The sequence below is a fragment of the Phalaenopsis equestris genome, unplaced genomic scaffold (genome assembly GCF_001263595.1).
Source record: "Phalaenopsis equestris unplaced genomic scaffold, ASM126359v1 Scaffold199118, whole genome shotgun sequence".
Classification (NCBI taxonomy): Eukaryota; Viridiplantae; Streptophyta; class Magnoliopsida; order Asparagales; family Orchidaceae; genus Phalaenopsis; species Phalaenopsis equestris.
Genome location: NW_018219008.1, coordinates 12008 through 27397, shown reverse-complemented (window position 1 = coordinate 27397; position 15390 = coordinate 12008). Strand labels below are relative to the sequence as shown.

General features: G+C 33.4%; 1 protein-coding gene across 1 annotated transcript in view; it reads right to left on the bottom strand.

Moving 5' to 3' along the window:
- Window positions 1-2276: 2276 nt before the first annotated feature.
- The window catches only part of LOC110035688 (O-glucosyltransferase rumi), an 18550-nt gene continuing 5436 nt past the window's right edge, over window positions 2277-15390 (bottom strand). The window contains exons 3-7 of the mRNA XM_020739960.1: window positions 10629-10818; window positions 10454-10518; window positions 10151-10361; window positions 9664-9925; window positions 2277-2796 (exon numbers count right to left, since the gene is read on the bottom strand). Of these exons, the coding sequence (XP_020595619.1) occupies window positions 2756-2796; window positions 9664-9925; window positions 10151-10361; window positions 10454-10518; window positions 10629-10818 (769 nt within the window). The 3' untranslated portion in view covers window positions 2277-2755. The remainder of the gene's footprint in view (window positions 2797-9663; window positions 9926-10150; window positions 10362-10453; window positions 10519-10628; window positions 10819-15390) is intronic.

Here is a 15390-nt window from a genome sequence, read left to right as displayed (position 1 = left end):
TTTCTAAATAATGATGAATTTCATTCATGAAAGAGGAATGTAAAGAAGCATCAAAGAAGAGTTAAGTCTAACATACTCTAGGGAAGAAGTCTCCAAAAAAATTTTCACACTAAACAAGATTCTCTCAATAATTGAACTCTACGAGTGAGAATTGGAAGAAGTCTCCAAAAAAATTTTCACACTAAACAAGCTCTCAATAATCGAACTCTACGAGTGAGAATTTTCTAGATGTTCAAGTTATCATTAATCATTCTCAGAAAAATAATCCACATCTAAATTCATTTTCCTGCATGAATTAAATTTGAATTTAAAATAGAAAGGATAGTTCCCTTATTTCAATATGGTGGTTACCTCATTTATACTGGAGTGGTTAGCATCTATATTTGAGAGGAGTGGAGTGAAGTGATACTTCTGTTGGAGGACTTATAATATTGACTTCTAAATGAACACTCTTTAACCTATGAAACCACTTATATTAATCTCCAAATCATTCCACCACCAAATGCACGTCAAATAATTGGCAAAAATAGACAATCTTAATTATTTCTTCTTTGTTTGCTCCAATGTCTCTTCTTATTTTATAACATTCTTGAAAATCAGATGAACACCCTTGCATAACGTTATAGCACAAAAAACAATTATAAATATTCAACACGTCAACTAAAAATATGATGATGCCCCTAGAATGTGCGCGTAAATATATGTATAATTACTTCAATTTCAATCTCCTGTGGTAGCACCAAATACTTGTTTTGACCCGCAATTACGTAGATATTTAAGTCCATGGCAAAAAAAATTGACCCTATTTAATTATGTTGGCTAATGTGCAAAACAAATATGTTTTAGAATTTTAGAATTTAATTTACAGTTCACACAATACGGGTATTAAGAAAGTGCATGTATTGTTACAAGTAGTATAGGGTTTTCTTTTAGGACCAAAGTGTCGATCCCACAGAGAAGTGAGGTAAGAATCCCTTAGGCTAATTCTAGTCTACTACTATCAGGTTTTAGGTTTGGAATAACGATTAAGGGTTCTTATCCAATAACTACTCCTAAATATAAACCTAACTAGAGAAATTGGATTGGAGAATTTTGAGAAGTTAAAAACTACCTTTCTAAGGTGACGCCCTAAATAAAATGTAGGAATGAAATGCTTAGAATTTAATATTGTCAGTGACAAATAGGAGTATAACTATTCGGAATGAAATGCTTAGAATTTAATGTTGTCAGTGACAAATAGGAGTATAACTATTATTTACCCTCTCCCGAGCGCATAAAGAACATTAATTAATCCAAAGTAATTTCTCTGTTGTATAGTAGTGCAGAGTAGATTCTAGTCTCTCTCTTCTATATTCCCTATTGTGCCCTCTCTATAGGACCTACCAGGGACTTCATGTTCCAACTCTATACCAAATTGGTAAAGGATCTAGCCTGCTACACTAGAAACACCAATTCTACGCCCATCCAAACATATCTCCCTATCTATTTGCACTCTCCTTAGATTGTGATTGTCATCCTCATAAGGTTAGTGTGGTACTCCATAGTTGGGTGAAATCATAGCCCTCCTGGATCATTAAGTTTTGCATTGGATTTTAACATTACAAGTAATCAATTTACAAAGTAAATTAAGAACTAGTGAAGATATTATTACATTAATGAAATAAGAGTAGCTCTAAGAAAATCTAAATTCCTAAACATGCATCTATTTCATTGCAAAAAAAAGTAAAATGAAGATGATGGGATAAGCAGTAAAAGAATTGATATAATTATATAATAAATTATTTGTCAATAAGGAACATATGTCTACCTACCATCTTCTGAGTGTATAGGTACGCTTAGTATCCTATTAGTTTTATACAATCATCTGTCACCTAGAAGCTCTAAATAGAAACAGATGATTAAATTATATTTTCTTAAAAGTTACATTATCGATTAAACTTCTTCAACATAGCCAACTAGTCAATGTAATCACTGCTCTCTCGAGTCTTAGTTTCACTTACAAAAGATTTTACCATAGCCTATTGTCACTTAAGTTATATCAATGAAGCAAATGAGATATTACTCATCACATGGAAATCAAAATTATTCTATCATAAAATAAATTTTCCTGCACATGCCACTACTTCATATTAAAAGAAAAGAGTAAAGAAAACCACATCATGAAATATTGATAAAACACAATAGAAAACTTCACTAAATCAAAGCAAATCCACTAGAATGTGTTTACAATAATTACAAGATAATGAAGAACATAATACCTACTTTTTTTTCTCTGAAAGAAAGATGAAAATCCCTCCAAAAAAAGTCTCTTAACGATCCATGCAATGCTCAAACATTTCCTTACACATATCTCACAAAATCTCTCACCAATCTCTCTAGAAAAGATAGAAGTCTACATTCCTACTCCTATCTACGACTTCTGGACGATCTTAGAGTTTCCAAGACTTTTAAATGCCAAAAGGTGCCTTCACAAGTGAATAAAATTGACTTTTAACACCAAAAATTGAGCAAAAACCATCTGGAACAGTTACTGGCGCCTAGGAGTCTGATTCGGGTGTCTGGGCGCCAGTTCGGGCACCTGGACTCCAAATTAGGCTCCTTGGCGCCCTTTTTTTTTGTTTCATTCCAATTTTCTCCAACAAAATGTGTTAGATCATAATTTTCTTTCCTGCTAAAAAATTGCACTATTTTTGCTCTAATTTTGCTTCAATAAAATGTGTTAGATCAGAATTTTCTTTCTTGCTCGAAAATTGTACTATTTTTGCTCCATTTTCTCCAAAACTCTGTCTTTCGCCCCTACAATAAAAAAAAACAAAATATATTTCATTAAAGCGCAATATCATAAAAAAATGAGCATGAAATGTATATATGAAGTAAGTAATTTTAAGGCGTATCAATTCCTCAATCTTAAATGTTACTTGTCCTCAAGTAACACTATATTTTTAAAAACCAAAATTGTTGATTTGAGGTAGTGGGTTTCAGTTGAGTTTCCTATAATTTTATCTCATAAAGGTTATAGTGTAGCTTAAGGTGAAATTCTACAAATCAATCTAGTACTACGGTGTAAGAATATCTCATATTCAAATTAGAAATACTGATTTTCTATTTACTTCAAAAGTTATTGAATCTTATCAAACTAAAGATTCTTAAAAAGTTTAAAAATAGAATTTAAGCACCCTATCTATACCACTTTGACTAATACTTTGCTGAAATAAGAATAAGCTTAGGATCGTTTCTAAGTCTTTTCATTTAAAAAAATTCAAGTGAAACCATTTTTTTGTTAGACTTCTCCTCAAGCTTCTCATTTTTCATTCTTTTAACTTTTTCTCTCTTTCTCTTTTCCTCTTTTTTATTTTATTTCAGGATCATTTCCAATATTTTCTTTTCTTTTCTTTTTCATGTGAGGATTATTATAGTTGGATAGTCCTTTAATGATTTTGAATTTCACCATCCTCTTTCTAAAGTTCAAAACTCAAAACTTTCTCCCACATTTTAAAAGTGTAAGTATTAGTTTGAAAAAAGTTTAAATAAAGACTTAATTCTCATAAAGTAGAACTATAAGTAGAAATATAAAGATCTTAGCTTTTCAAATATTCAACTCCTTTCTACCATAAATAGCAAAATCATTTTTCTAATGTTTTCTATAAAATATCTTAACTCTAGAAGAGTTTCTTCACATAAAATCCCAACTAAGTTTTTTCTAACATTCCTAAAATCAAAATTATAATAACCTAAAGATAACACCACATACAACAAGTTATTTTTAAAGTGATACCAAAATAAATGCAGGCTACTGAGAACAGCTAAAGTTAAGTTCTAAAAATATATTTCTTCCCCCCAAAACTTGATTTTTAACATGTATAACATTCAATATATAAAATATAAGCGGTTAACATGTATAACATTCAATACATAAAATATAAGCGAGAAGAAAAAAAAATAGTTCAAAAATTCTTTGTATCACAATATGTATCAAAAACATCTACAAGTATACATCAGGATAAAAAAATTTGCAACAAAAAGTAAATATTAACTAAACATGTTAGAATGAAATTGAACTAAAGTTTAACTAGCATAACATGTATCAGCATTGGAAAAATATTTTTAAGTGTTCCGCAAATCCTTTATATTATTGTAACACAAAACACAAATACACATGATAAATGAGATCAACTCATCCATTAACTCATCGCATCTCACTACCTTACTTCCAATTTCAAAAGGAATTACCACACAAATAAATTTGGTACTTTTAAATGTTTTTACAAAGTCTAATCCCATGGACACAATTATCCCTGATATATCAGCTCGAGAGACCTCTAATAGTTATACGGATAGTGAAAGATAATCCACATGTTGCTCATCAAGTAGGTTCATGAACCCACCAAATGAAAGCATGGTCAGAGAAGGAAGTAACAAAATTGAGATGGAACTGCCAATGTCCAAACATCAATATGTCTCCTATAAAACTCGAGTCTCGTTGAAACTCGAATCATAGTAGACTCGTTAATCCAATTACTAAAAGAGAACATATACAAGTCCAACCATAATAAAAAGTTAAGTAATCATCTCCCTCGTGATACATAAAGATCAAATCAATCCACAAACAATCCAAACATCCATCAAAATCAATCAAACTGATCTACCCACAATGACACACAAAGATCAAATCGAATCACTAACAATCCAAACATCCACCAATATCCATCAATATAATCAATCCACACTAAACCAAATACAACACAATCACAAACACACTAACACAGATAACCATAAGTGCCTCCCACGAAACACTAGGTTTAACGTCGTCAGCCGAATGAATCCCAAGGTTATACATATTTCAATTGCTCGTCAATTTCCTCCTTTACGATTTTCTAATCCTCCTAAAAGTTTTCCCTAAATCCAAGTCAAACGATTCAAGGTCTGCAACTCCAGAACTACGCATTCAAATCTAAAAACTTAAATATAAAAAGACTCGTAATAACAAAACACACTAAATAATAATACAATAATTTTCAAATCTAAGTCATACAGGTTCAACTAAAATTCTCCTAAAATTTTTACCGTAGCCTCCCCAACAACAGCGCTAAAAACTTGATGCCCCCTAAAATGTGCACGTAATATATGTATAATTACTTCAATTTCAATCTACTGCGTCGACAACAAATACTTGATCTTTTAATATTTAAGTTCATGGCAAAAAATTTGACCCAATTTAATTAGACAGCTAATGTGCCAAACGATTATGTTGTAGAATTTTAGAATTTAATTTATAGTTCACACACTAGGGGTAATATGTTGTAGAATTTTAGAATTTAATTTATAGTTCACACACGAGGGGTAATATGTAAGTACATGTATCGTTATAAGTAGTATAGGGGTTTCTTTTAAGACTAGAGTGTCCATCCTATAGATAAGTGATGTAACAATCCCTCAGACTAATTCTAGTCTACTACTGTCAGACCTTAAGTTTGGAATGACGATTAAGGGTGTTTATCTTATAACGACTCCTGAATAAAAACCTAAACCTAAAGATAAACCTAACTAGAGAAATTGTTTGGAGATTTTTGAGAAGTTAAAAACTACCTTTCTCAAGCGACGTCCTAGATAAAATGTAGGAATGAATTAATGTTTTCAGTGACAAATAGGAGCATACCTATTTTTTACTCTCTCCCGGGCGCATAAAGAACATTAGCTAATCCAAATTAATATTTATATTGTATGGTAAGCATAAAGAACATTAGCTAATCCAAATTAATATTTATGTTGTATGGTAAGGCTAAGTAGAATCTAGCCTCTCACTTCTAGATTACCCAATGTGACATCTCTATAAGACTTACCAGAGATTTCAGGTTCCAACTCTAGACCTAATTGGTAAAGGATATAGCCCGTCACTCTAGAAACACCAATTCTACGCTCATCAAAACTTATATTTCTATCTATTCGCACTCTCCTGAGATTGTGGTCTCCCTCCTCGTTAGGTTAGTGTGATACTCACTAGTGTGAAATCATAGTCCTCCCGGGTCATTATGTTTCGCAACGGATTTTAATATTACAAGTGATCAGTTTGCAAAGTAATTAAGAACTAGTGAAGATACCATCATATTAATGAAATAAGAGTAGATCTAAGCAAAGCTAAATTCCTAAACATGCATCTATTTTATTGCAAAAGAAAAGTAAAATGAAGATGATGACATACGCAGTAAAAGAATTGATATAATTATATAATAAATTATGTGTCAACAAGGAACGCATGTCTACCTACTCTCTTCCGAGTGTATATATACACTTAGTGTTCTATTAGTTTTATGCAACTATCTGTCATTTAGAAGCTCCAAATAAAATCAGATCATTAAATTATAATTTCTTAAAAATTGCATTGCCACCCAAACTACTTCAACATAGCCAACCAGTCAATATGAGTGCACTCAAGTTGCGAGATCACTACTCTCTCGAGTCTTAGTTTCACTTACAACAGATTTTAACATAAATTACTGTCACTTAAGTTATGTCAATGAAGCAAAAGAGATATTACTCATCATATAGAAATAAAAATCATTCTATCATGAAACAAATTTTAAAATAAATTTTCCTACACGAAATAAAAAACATTCAATCATAAAATAAATTTTCCTACACATGTCACTACTTCATATAAAAAGAAAAGAGTAAAGAAAATCAGATCACGAAGCATCGATAAAACTCAATAGAAAACTTCACTAAATAAAAGCAAAATCCACTAGAAAGTATTTACAACAATTATAAGATAGTGAAGTGCACAATACTTAGTTTTTTCCCCTCTGAAAAAAAGATCAAAATCTCTCCAACAAAGTCGCATCCCGATCCACGCAATGCTTGGACATTTCCTTATACATTTTTCTCAAAATCTCTTACCAATCTCTCCAAAAAAGGTAGAAATCTACCTTCCTACTCCTATCTACGACCTTTGGACATTCTTGGAGTTTCCAAGACTTAAAAATGTCAAAAGGTGCCTACTCAAGTGAAAATAAATCGACTTTAACTCCAAAAATTGAGCAAAAAATGTCTAGACCGGTTATTGGCGCTTGAGCGCCGGTTCGGGTGCGTAGGCACCGTTTTTTTTTTCATTCTGTTTTTGCTCTAATTTTTTGCTTCAACAAAATGTGTCAGATCATAATTTTCTTCCTTTCTTGAAAATTGCACCATTTTTTCTCCATTTTCTCCATGCAACAAAATACATGTAAAATACATTTCATTAAAGCTCAATATCATAAGAAATGAGAATGAAATGTATATATAAAATATATAATTTTAAGGCATGTCATACGAAAAACTTGACAAGCAAAATTATCCCTCCAAGTCATACATATAATAATTAACTTATGGTACACTATAGTTCCTCAATGTATATATAAAATATATAATTTTAAGGCATGTCATACGAAAAACTTGCAAGTTGTAGAATCATCCCATATAATTTACAATTAAATAAAGACTTGACAAGCAAAATTATCCCTCAAAGTCATACATATAATAATTGACTTATGGTACACTATATTTCCTCCCTCCCAATCCTCATTTTTGTAAGGTTTGAATATCAACAACACAATAACAATAACAATAAGCCCTCGTCCCACTAAGTGAGGTCAGCTAAAAAAATCCTTTTTTTTGCATTGTGTCCTATTGAGTATCATATTTTCATTTATTTCTAATAAATTAAGATCATTTTTTATACATGTCCAAGTCTTTTTACGTCTACCTCTATGTTTTTTAACATAAGTCAAATCTAAAGCATCTACTCTCTTAACTGGATTATCAGGTGATCGATGTTTAATGTGACCAAACCATCTAAGACGACTCTCTTTAATCTTGTTTACCGCTAGAGCTACACCAACCCTTTCACGGACACATTCGTTTAACATTTTGTCTCTAAGTGTGAAGCTACTCATCCACCCAAGCATTATCATCTCAGTAACGTCTCTAAGTGTGAAGCTACTCATCCACCCAAGCATTCTCATCTCAGTAACGCTTAACTTGGTTTTATGTTTCTCTTTTAAAGGCCAACATTCTACGCCATAAAACATTAGAAGTCTCACCACCATCTTATAAAATTTTCCTTTAAGTCTAAGAGGTACTTTTCTACCACACAATAGTCTCGATGCATTCCTTCACTTCATCCATCCAAGTTGAATTTTACTAATAACATCCCCATCAATATCACTCTCACTTCATACAATAAACACAAGTTATCTAAAACATTCACACTTTTTATGATTTGATCACCTATTAATACAACTCTACCATTAGATCTACCACTAGTAAAATTATATTCTAGGTACTCAGTTTTAGATCTACTCAAACGAAGGCCTTTAGACTCTAATGTAGAACTCCATAATTCAAGTTTTTTTTTGAACTCTTTCTCTAGTCATATCCCTAAGAAAGATATCATCAGCAAAAAGCATACACCAGGATAAATCCTCCTGTAAATGTCCAGTAAGAGCATCCAAAACTAAAGCAAAAAATATGGGCTTAAAGCCAATCCTTGATGTAAATCAACTGAAATAGAAAAATATTTGGTCAATACTAATATTTGAAAACAAGTAACAACTCTAGTATGCATATCTTTAATGACTTGAATATAAATTACATCAACACTTTCTTTTCTAGAACTCTCCAAAGAACGTATCTTGGAACCCTATAGCTTTTTCAAACACAAGGCTTGAATATCACGAAAAAAAAGTAGATTCAACTATTTTATGTTCTTTTAAAGGGATCTACATACATACCATATAATTATTATATAATTGCATATAAAATATCTAATTTTTTATATTTATTTATACGTAGATAAATAAGAATTGAGTGGTAAGTATGTATATCCCCTTTTTTTCTATTCCAAAGTTTCATTGAGCCAAAAAAACATATTAAATTATAGCTATATCCGACGAAATAGTTAAATTTAGAATAGGCAAAATTTTCAAAACAAATTATGTAACTTTAAACAACCAAATGAGCCATACTAAAATTACATGGACCAAAAGGCCATACCCACAAACATGCATGAATTGATCATATATATATACTCTAAATGATTTCTTATCAAATACTCTCCAAACTATTAGCATGTGGCCATCCCTAAACTACATAGAAATGATCCCAGATAGTCCTTTGGGTTGAAAGGATGAAAATCGGGACACAAATGATCCCAACTTAGGACCTAAGAGATTATTTGGGATCAATTTTATCTAGTGGATGAACTAAATTGAAGAAATATGACATTAAGAGACTAAACTGACCACATGATTAATTAAGGATTGTATCGATCATGAAACAGCGTATTTCTTTCTCAACAAATGTGTGCAAGAGAGTAAGATCAGCAACAAGTTCATGTCAGACAATACCGTAAATAGATTACGAAGGCAGGATGATAATTGAGTTTTTTTTTTCTGCAAACTTTGCTTGATAAAAGCGGCAAACGTAACAGCTTTCAACAAATGAATATTCCGAATGAAATCTGGAGAGAGGAAAGGTGCGGTAAAAACAAAGGAATCGTTACAGGTTGCACTGACATAACCGGACTTCAATACAGAGATTTCGATGACTAGATCAACCATACCATTCTAAATCAGCATCTTATTCTGCTCATAAAATCATATTAAACAAAAACAAATAGTAGATGCTAACCATTATAATCTTCCACATGTGATAGAATGCAAGGTGCAGTGGTCGAAGGTGAACTTGACGATTTTTCAAGTAGTTCTCTCTGTTTCTGATCTGCCAAGCAAAGGATGGCATTCATACATACCTCAAGAGCAGATGGGGGTGGAGCTGGCTTAAAATCTTGCAGTTTTGAATACTCCATGATAAGGTGAAACATATAGTCATACACCCGATCCATGCTCAGGTCCTCCATTAATCTCTGCCCCTTTATTCCTATAGCCTCAGCCTGTATACCAAGAGACTACTATATCAATGTAAGAAACAAATAATCTTGAAGTTCAAATATATGATGTATTTTTATATGAATGATGGTTTCCAACAAGTCTCTATGAGGAAAAATTAAAATAACCATTCGAGAGAAGTGGTGTAGCATGAAAAACATCATTTGAGATGTCACTAGAGAGCAGCGTGAAAATTAAAATACAAAAAAACGTATAAAATGAGAGCATACAATAGATGGATGATTGTTTCCCCAGTCCACTGCAGACATTATAGAGGGACATAAGCTCGTGCAATTGATGGGTATATAGTTCTCACTAGCAATGAGGCCGCGGCTGAAGAAGTCCTCATACTGCGGATCTATAATCAGTGAAACAGATCCACAAGAAAGAATGTACTTCAGACTCACTGACCATGCAAAACCTTCGGCGTAGATTTCGTAACTGCAGAAATAGGGTGAGTGGTTAAATATTAATGCTTCCTGAAGATTATAATGTCTTAGATGGCCATGGAAAAAGAGATTAAAGTCTCCCACCGGTGCTTGCACTGGTCTGAAAGTTTGGAATTTTTAAAGCCAGAGTTCGATTCTTTTACCCAGTCCTGCAATGCATCACAATCCACAGCACAATAACATCACAATATTTCAGAGACTTAAATTTTTGTATAAAAATTTATTTCTGGAGGAAAATATTTAGAACTTATTCACGAACTTGATGCATGATTTGGGCTTTCCATTGCTTAGTGTCATTGCACTTCAGTAATTCCATCCGTATTTGTGATTGAACATCTGGATTACCCTTCCAATATGCTATGTCTTCTTTCATCTTCCATGGAAGCACTTGAGACCCATGCTTGATCTCTCTGAACTGTTCATCCCATGGTTTGATATTAACCTCAGACCTGTTAAGAAAAATAAATCCGAAGATCACCCACATAAGGCGCAGTTTAGCTGCAAGTAGGATATTGTAATCCTGCTTTAGTAAATGATAATTAGCACAAAATAAGATTTTATACAACCATTAATTAAAAATCTACAAATCTAATTAAATAGAAACTTTCTATTTAACAAAATAAACTATCTTTTTAGTTTATTTTTAAAATTATTTTTGAAATTTATAATTCTAAAATTATTACAACCTAAGTACTAACTGTACACTTGTCTTTCTCCACCTTCGCTTCCTAACCCAAAACACTCCATGAAAAATCTTTCTCCACCTTCGCTTCCTAACCCAAAACACTCATGAAGCAAGCAAGTCGCAATGGGAGCTTGTTGAAGGGTTATAGACAAGATCGTAAAAGTGTGACTATCTTCTGCTGCTATCAAAAACCCTCTGAAAAAGAAGTGAAGATGTGACGACAGGAACTCATTGGCGAAGGCATCAACAAGATGGCGGCGTTGTGATAAGGGTGAACAATTTATTTCTATTTATCTAATTCCCTTACATTCTCCAAACTACAACATTTAGAAATATTGGGATTTGAAAAAAATATATGATTTATTTTTATTTTTCAGATCATTTGTTAAGATTTATCATAAATCCCACATAAACTTCGCTTCATTCCAGCAACCAAACAACCTCTAAAGATCACTGACCATTAATCATAAACCACATACAATAAATTCATGTTGAAAAATAAAACAAAAACAATTGTGTATTTTTCATGGAGCATCTAGAAAATTCTAATACGAAGATATCTGGTGATGGTAGAAAGCAATTGAAAATTGTATTAAATTGAACCTAGCTAACCCTTCATGAACTAGCATGAACAGGCAGAGCCTTCCCACTTGGAACAAACCAAGTTTAAGAGAACAATTTCAATATAAACGTGACAGTTTATTCTTCCAACTTCAGAAAAATTTTTATCAAAGTGGCATCCGTGTAAAGACTGTAAGTGATGGCAAAGGACATGAACCTATAGGTCACGTGTGTCACAAAGGAGAACTTCGAAAATTGACAACTCCAAATAAAGATATCGTTTGGATCCTAATATATTTGGCTATTAGTTGAAAAATCTGACATAGAGTCTCAAGATGAAGCAATATTATCAAAAACCAAATGGACTCCCTGAAAGAAATTACAAAGAAGGACAAAAAGACGCTCTTTTTTATCTGCCAAGGTTTTTGTGAAGATGATTTTGACTCATCAAAGCATTTACTCTAACCAATTATGGAAGATACTTCGAAGGACATGCAAAGAAATAGATGAAGAAAAAAAGATTAGGCTTCAAATACTTTGGTGTGAGTATGAAGCACTACAAATGGTGGGTGGACAATGAAGTAGACTATATACAACATTATTGAATATGATAAATCAAATATGAAGGTTCGAAGAAAGTTTAGAGAATATTCAAATCATAGAAAAAAAAATACTACTTTCCATCAATGACAATTTTAAGCATAATGCATTACAATTAGATGAAAGGACTAGCCCATATTCATTGATAAGCTTACGGGCTCTCTAACGACAAGTGAGAAAAGAAAAAATAAGCAAAGCAATATATCATTAAGCAAGGCTTCCAAACAAATATGACATTGAAGAATGATAAGGAAGACTAGGAAGAAGAGAATAACTCAAGTGCTCATGGCCATGAACATTGTTATGGCTATGGAAGAGGCCGAGGAGATGATAGTGGCCCAGAAAAAATTGAAAGAAATGCAGAAGAAAGTTATATTTCAAGCAATTGAGCTGGAAAAAAAACTTACAGTTGTTGTTAAGCATGCAATAAAATTGGTTATTATATTTTGATAGGTTATCATTATAAAATATTTAAAGAAAGAGCTAATTTGGTTGAGAATAAAGAAGAAGAACATTTATTGTCGTGGGCTTTTAAAGCAGAAGAAGATGAAAAATAAACTAATCTTTATGTATGCCAAATCTAGTAGTCATATGTGTGGCCATCTAAGTGTTCATGCAAATAGAGAAAATAAAGACAATTTTACTTTGGTTACTCCTCAAAGTTCCAATGAATGAAATTCAAAATCCAAGCCCTTTTTAAAAATAGAAGTCATTCTTATATATATATATATATATATATATTTGTTTGTTTGTTTTTTCAAAATAAAATATTCATTGATGGAAAGAAGATACAAAGGTTTTAGTGAGTGGATGCTAAGAACCCACTCAGAAGGCATACAAGATTAATTACAAGTATACCAAAAAAAATAGACTGGACAATCTTCCAAAAAAAAAAAAAACATAAAATGGTCTGAGGGCTTCTTGGGAGGTGGCGTCATGTTTGGGGTATCCAAAATTACAGCCACTGTTGCGATAACACGAACTTGGATCGGAATACTACCAGCATAAACCCAGAAACACTTCTAAATACAACCGCAATACTGCCAAAAAAACCCCGCAGTAAGGCCAAGATAACACAACACATACACTGAGATGTTGTGAACACGCCGAGGAAAGCATCGTAGAGGCACCTTGAGGAATAACATGTATCCTATCTTCCACTGCGCATCATAACACTAATAACACTCGCAACAATATGGCTTCAACACCGCGGGATACTACCGCTGATAACCCCAAATGGTGCCGCACTTTGATAAAGAGAATAACACTGTCGGGACACGGGAGACAATAACGTCATAGATAACATCTTTAATAAAACGCGGGATATAGTTGCCGCTACTACCGCCATAAAGCCTGGAAGACAATAACGTCATAGATAACATCTTTAATAAAACATGGGATATAGTCGCCGCTACTACCGTCGATGCCACCACCTATAACACCGTGCCGCAGTAGACGAATGAAATAAATCCGTGAATAACACCAAACGGTAAACCAACCCAAGCAACAATAAAGCCGCAAATAACACCCGCGGAAAAACAGCAGAAACTTGAAAATAATTCTGTGACTAATACAATGGATAACACCGAAAGTACAATCGTGAAAATCCCTTCCGAAGAGCCAGCATGTAGATATTGAGAGAGTATGTGGAGATCGTTATGCATCCTATGAAGATGGAGGAGTTTGTTAAAGGAACAATATATAGAGATGGGGTTAATCCCATTTTTTTTCCCCCCTCCCCCTGGTTCTAGGGAGAGAGACCTGTGACAAACGTTTAAGTTAGCTGTTGCCCGGAACTCGCAATGTGTCAACCAGTAAACTCCTGAGTTCAAGCACTCCTTCGTTCTTCTTCATAGCTTTTTGGACCTGCCATTCCTCTTGGGGGTATGTTGATTCATAAATTGTTGAGTAGGTGCAGGCTAATGCACATCTTGATCTTGGCACTCCTCCAAGATTATAATGTCCACATCATCAGCTTGAAGTGATTCCAGAGTAAATGGAGTATCATTTGCCTCCAGAATTAGATGACCCTCTTATCCAACATTGTGTGGTGAAGGCTGAAGTAGTTAAGGATTCTCCTGAGGGGCAATTGTATTAATGGCAATATCCTCTCTAGTTGCATTTTCCACCATGACAGCAGGTGGAATAGATGGTTCTAGAGTAATGTGGTGAGCCGAATCAGTATCTAAATCAAGGTGCACCTGAGGGTCGGATCTCAAGTTGGGTAAAATTGAAATATCATCTGCTACACTATATTGGCAGTAGTGATACCCCTTTGATGATCATTAGACTTGAGAAGAGAAGGGTTCCAAGTAGATGCAATTGGGATAGGTTTAGGGGGAGGGGGACCTCAGAAGAGGCGTTGTTCTTTTTTTATTTTAAATAAGGATATAAGTGATAACAGTGAGAGTTAGAATGGCCAAACATTTGACAGTTGTAGCAATAAAAAGGAAATTGCTCAATAATTACCTTTTGTCAATAGCCTTGATGTTGCAAACCTATCCAAATTTCCTCGGGACTAAGTAAAGTAATTTCCCTTTCAACAAGCACTCTGGCTTTAGACGAACAAGAGAGAGTAAAAGTGGGCATATTCGTTTTGAGTGGCAAACCATAAACTGCTGCAATAGAGAACAACACTTTTTGGCTAAAAATATGGAATTTCAAACCAAGGAGACGAATCCAAACCGGAATAGTTGGTGGTACAGTTTGTGGGTCGAAATTCACAGTCCACTTCAAAATTTTCATCGTACGATTATCAATCCAAACTAATCTTCTAGCAAACAAGCGTGTGTAATCTTCAACATTGTTAAATTGAATAAACATGTGTTGCCCATCTATTAGACCAATTTTTCACTCCCCAACAAGGTGCATAAGCTCGAATTCCTTGTGAATAATCTCAAGCCTAGGATGACCGTAAAGAAATTTTCCGACCAAAGTTAAAAGACAAGAGGAAGCAAAAGTATTGCATTCGGATTCAGAAATATAGATAGCTGGCTTCCCATTTTTCTGACCGGCTAGGGCTACAACAATGATTTTATCCAAAGCCATCGCAAGGGAAGGGAGCAAAAATCGGGAACTAAACCAAACGCCATAGAAGCGCCGAGAGAGGAGAAGACCGTAGCAGAGTGGCGAGCGCCATCTTTCTTTTATATATATATATATATATATATATATA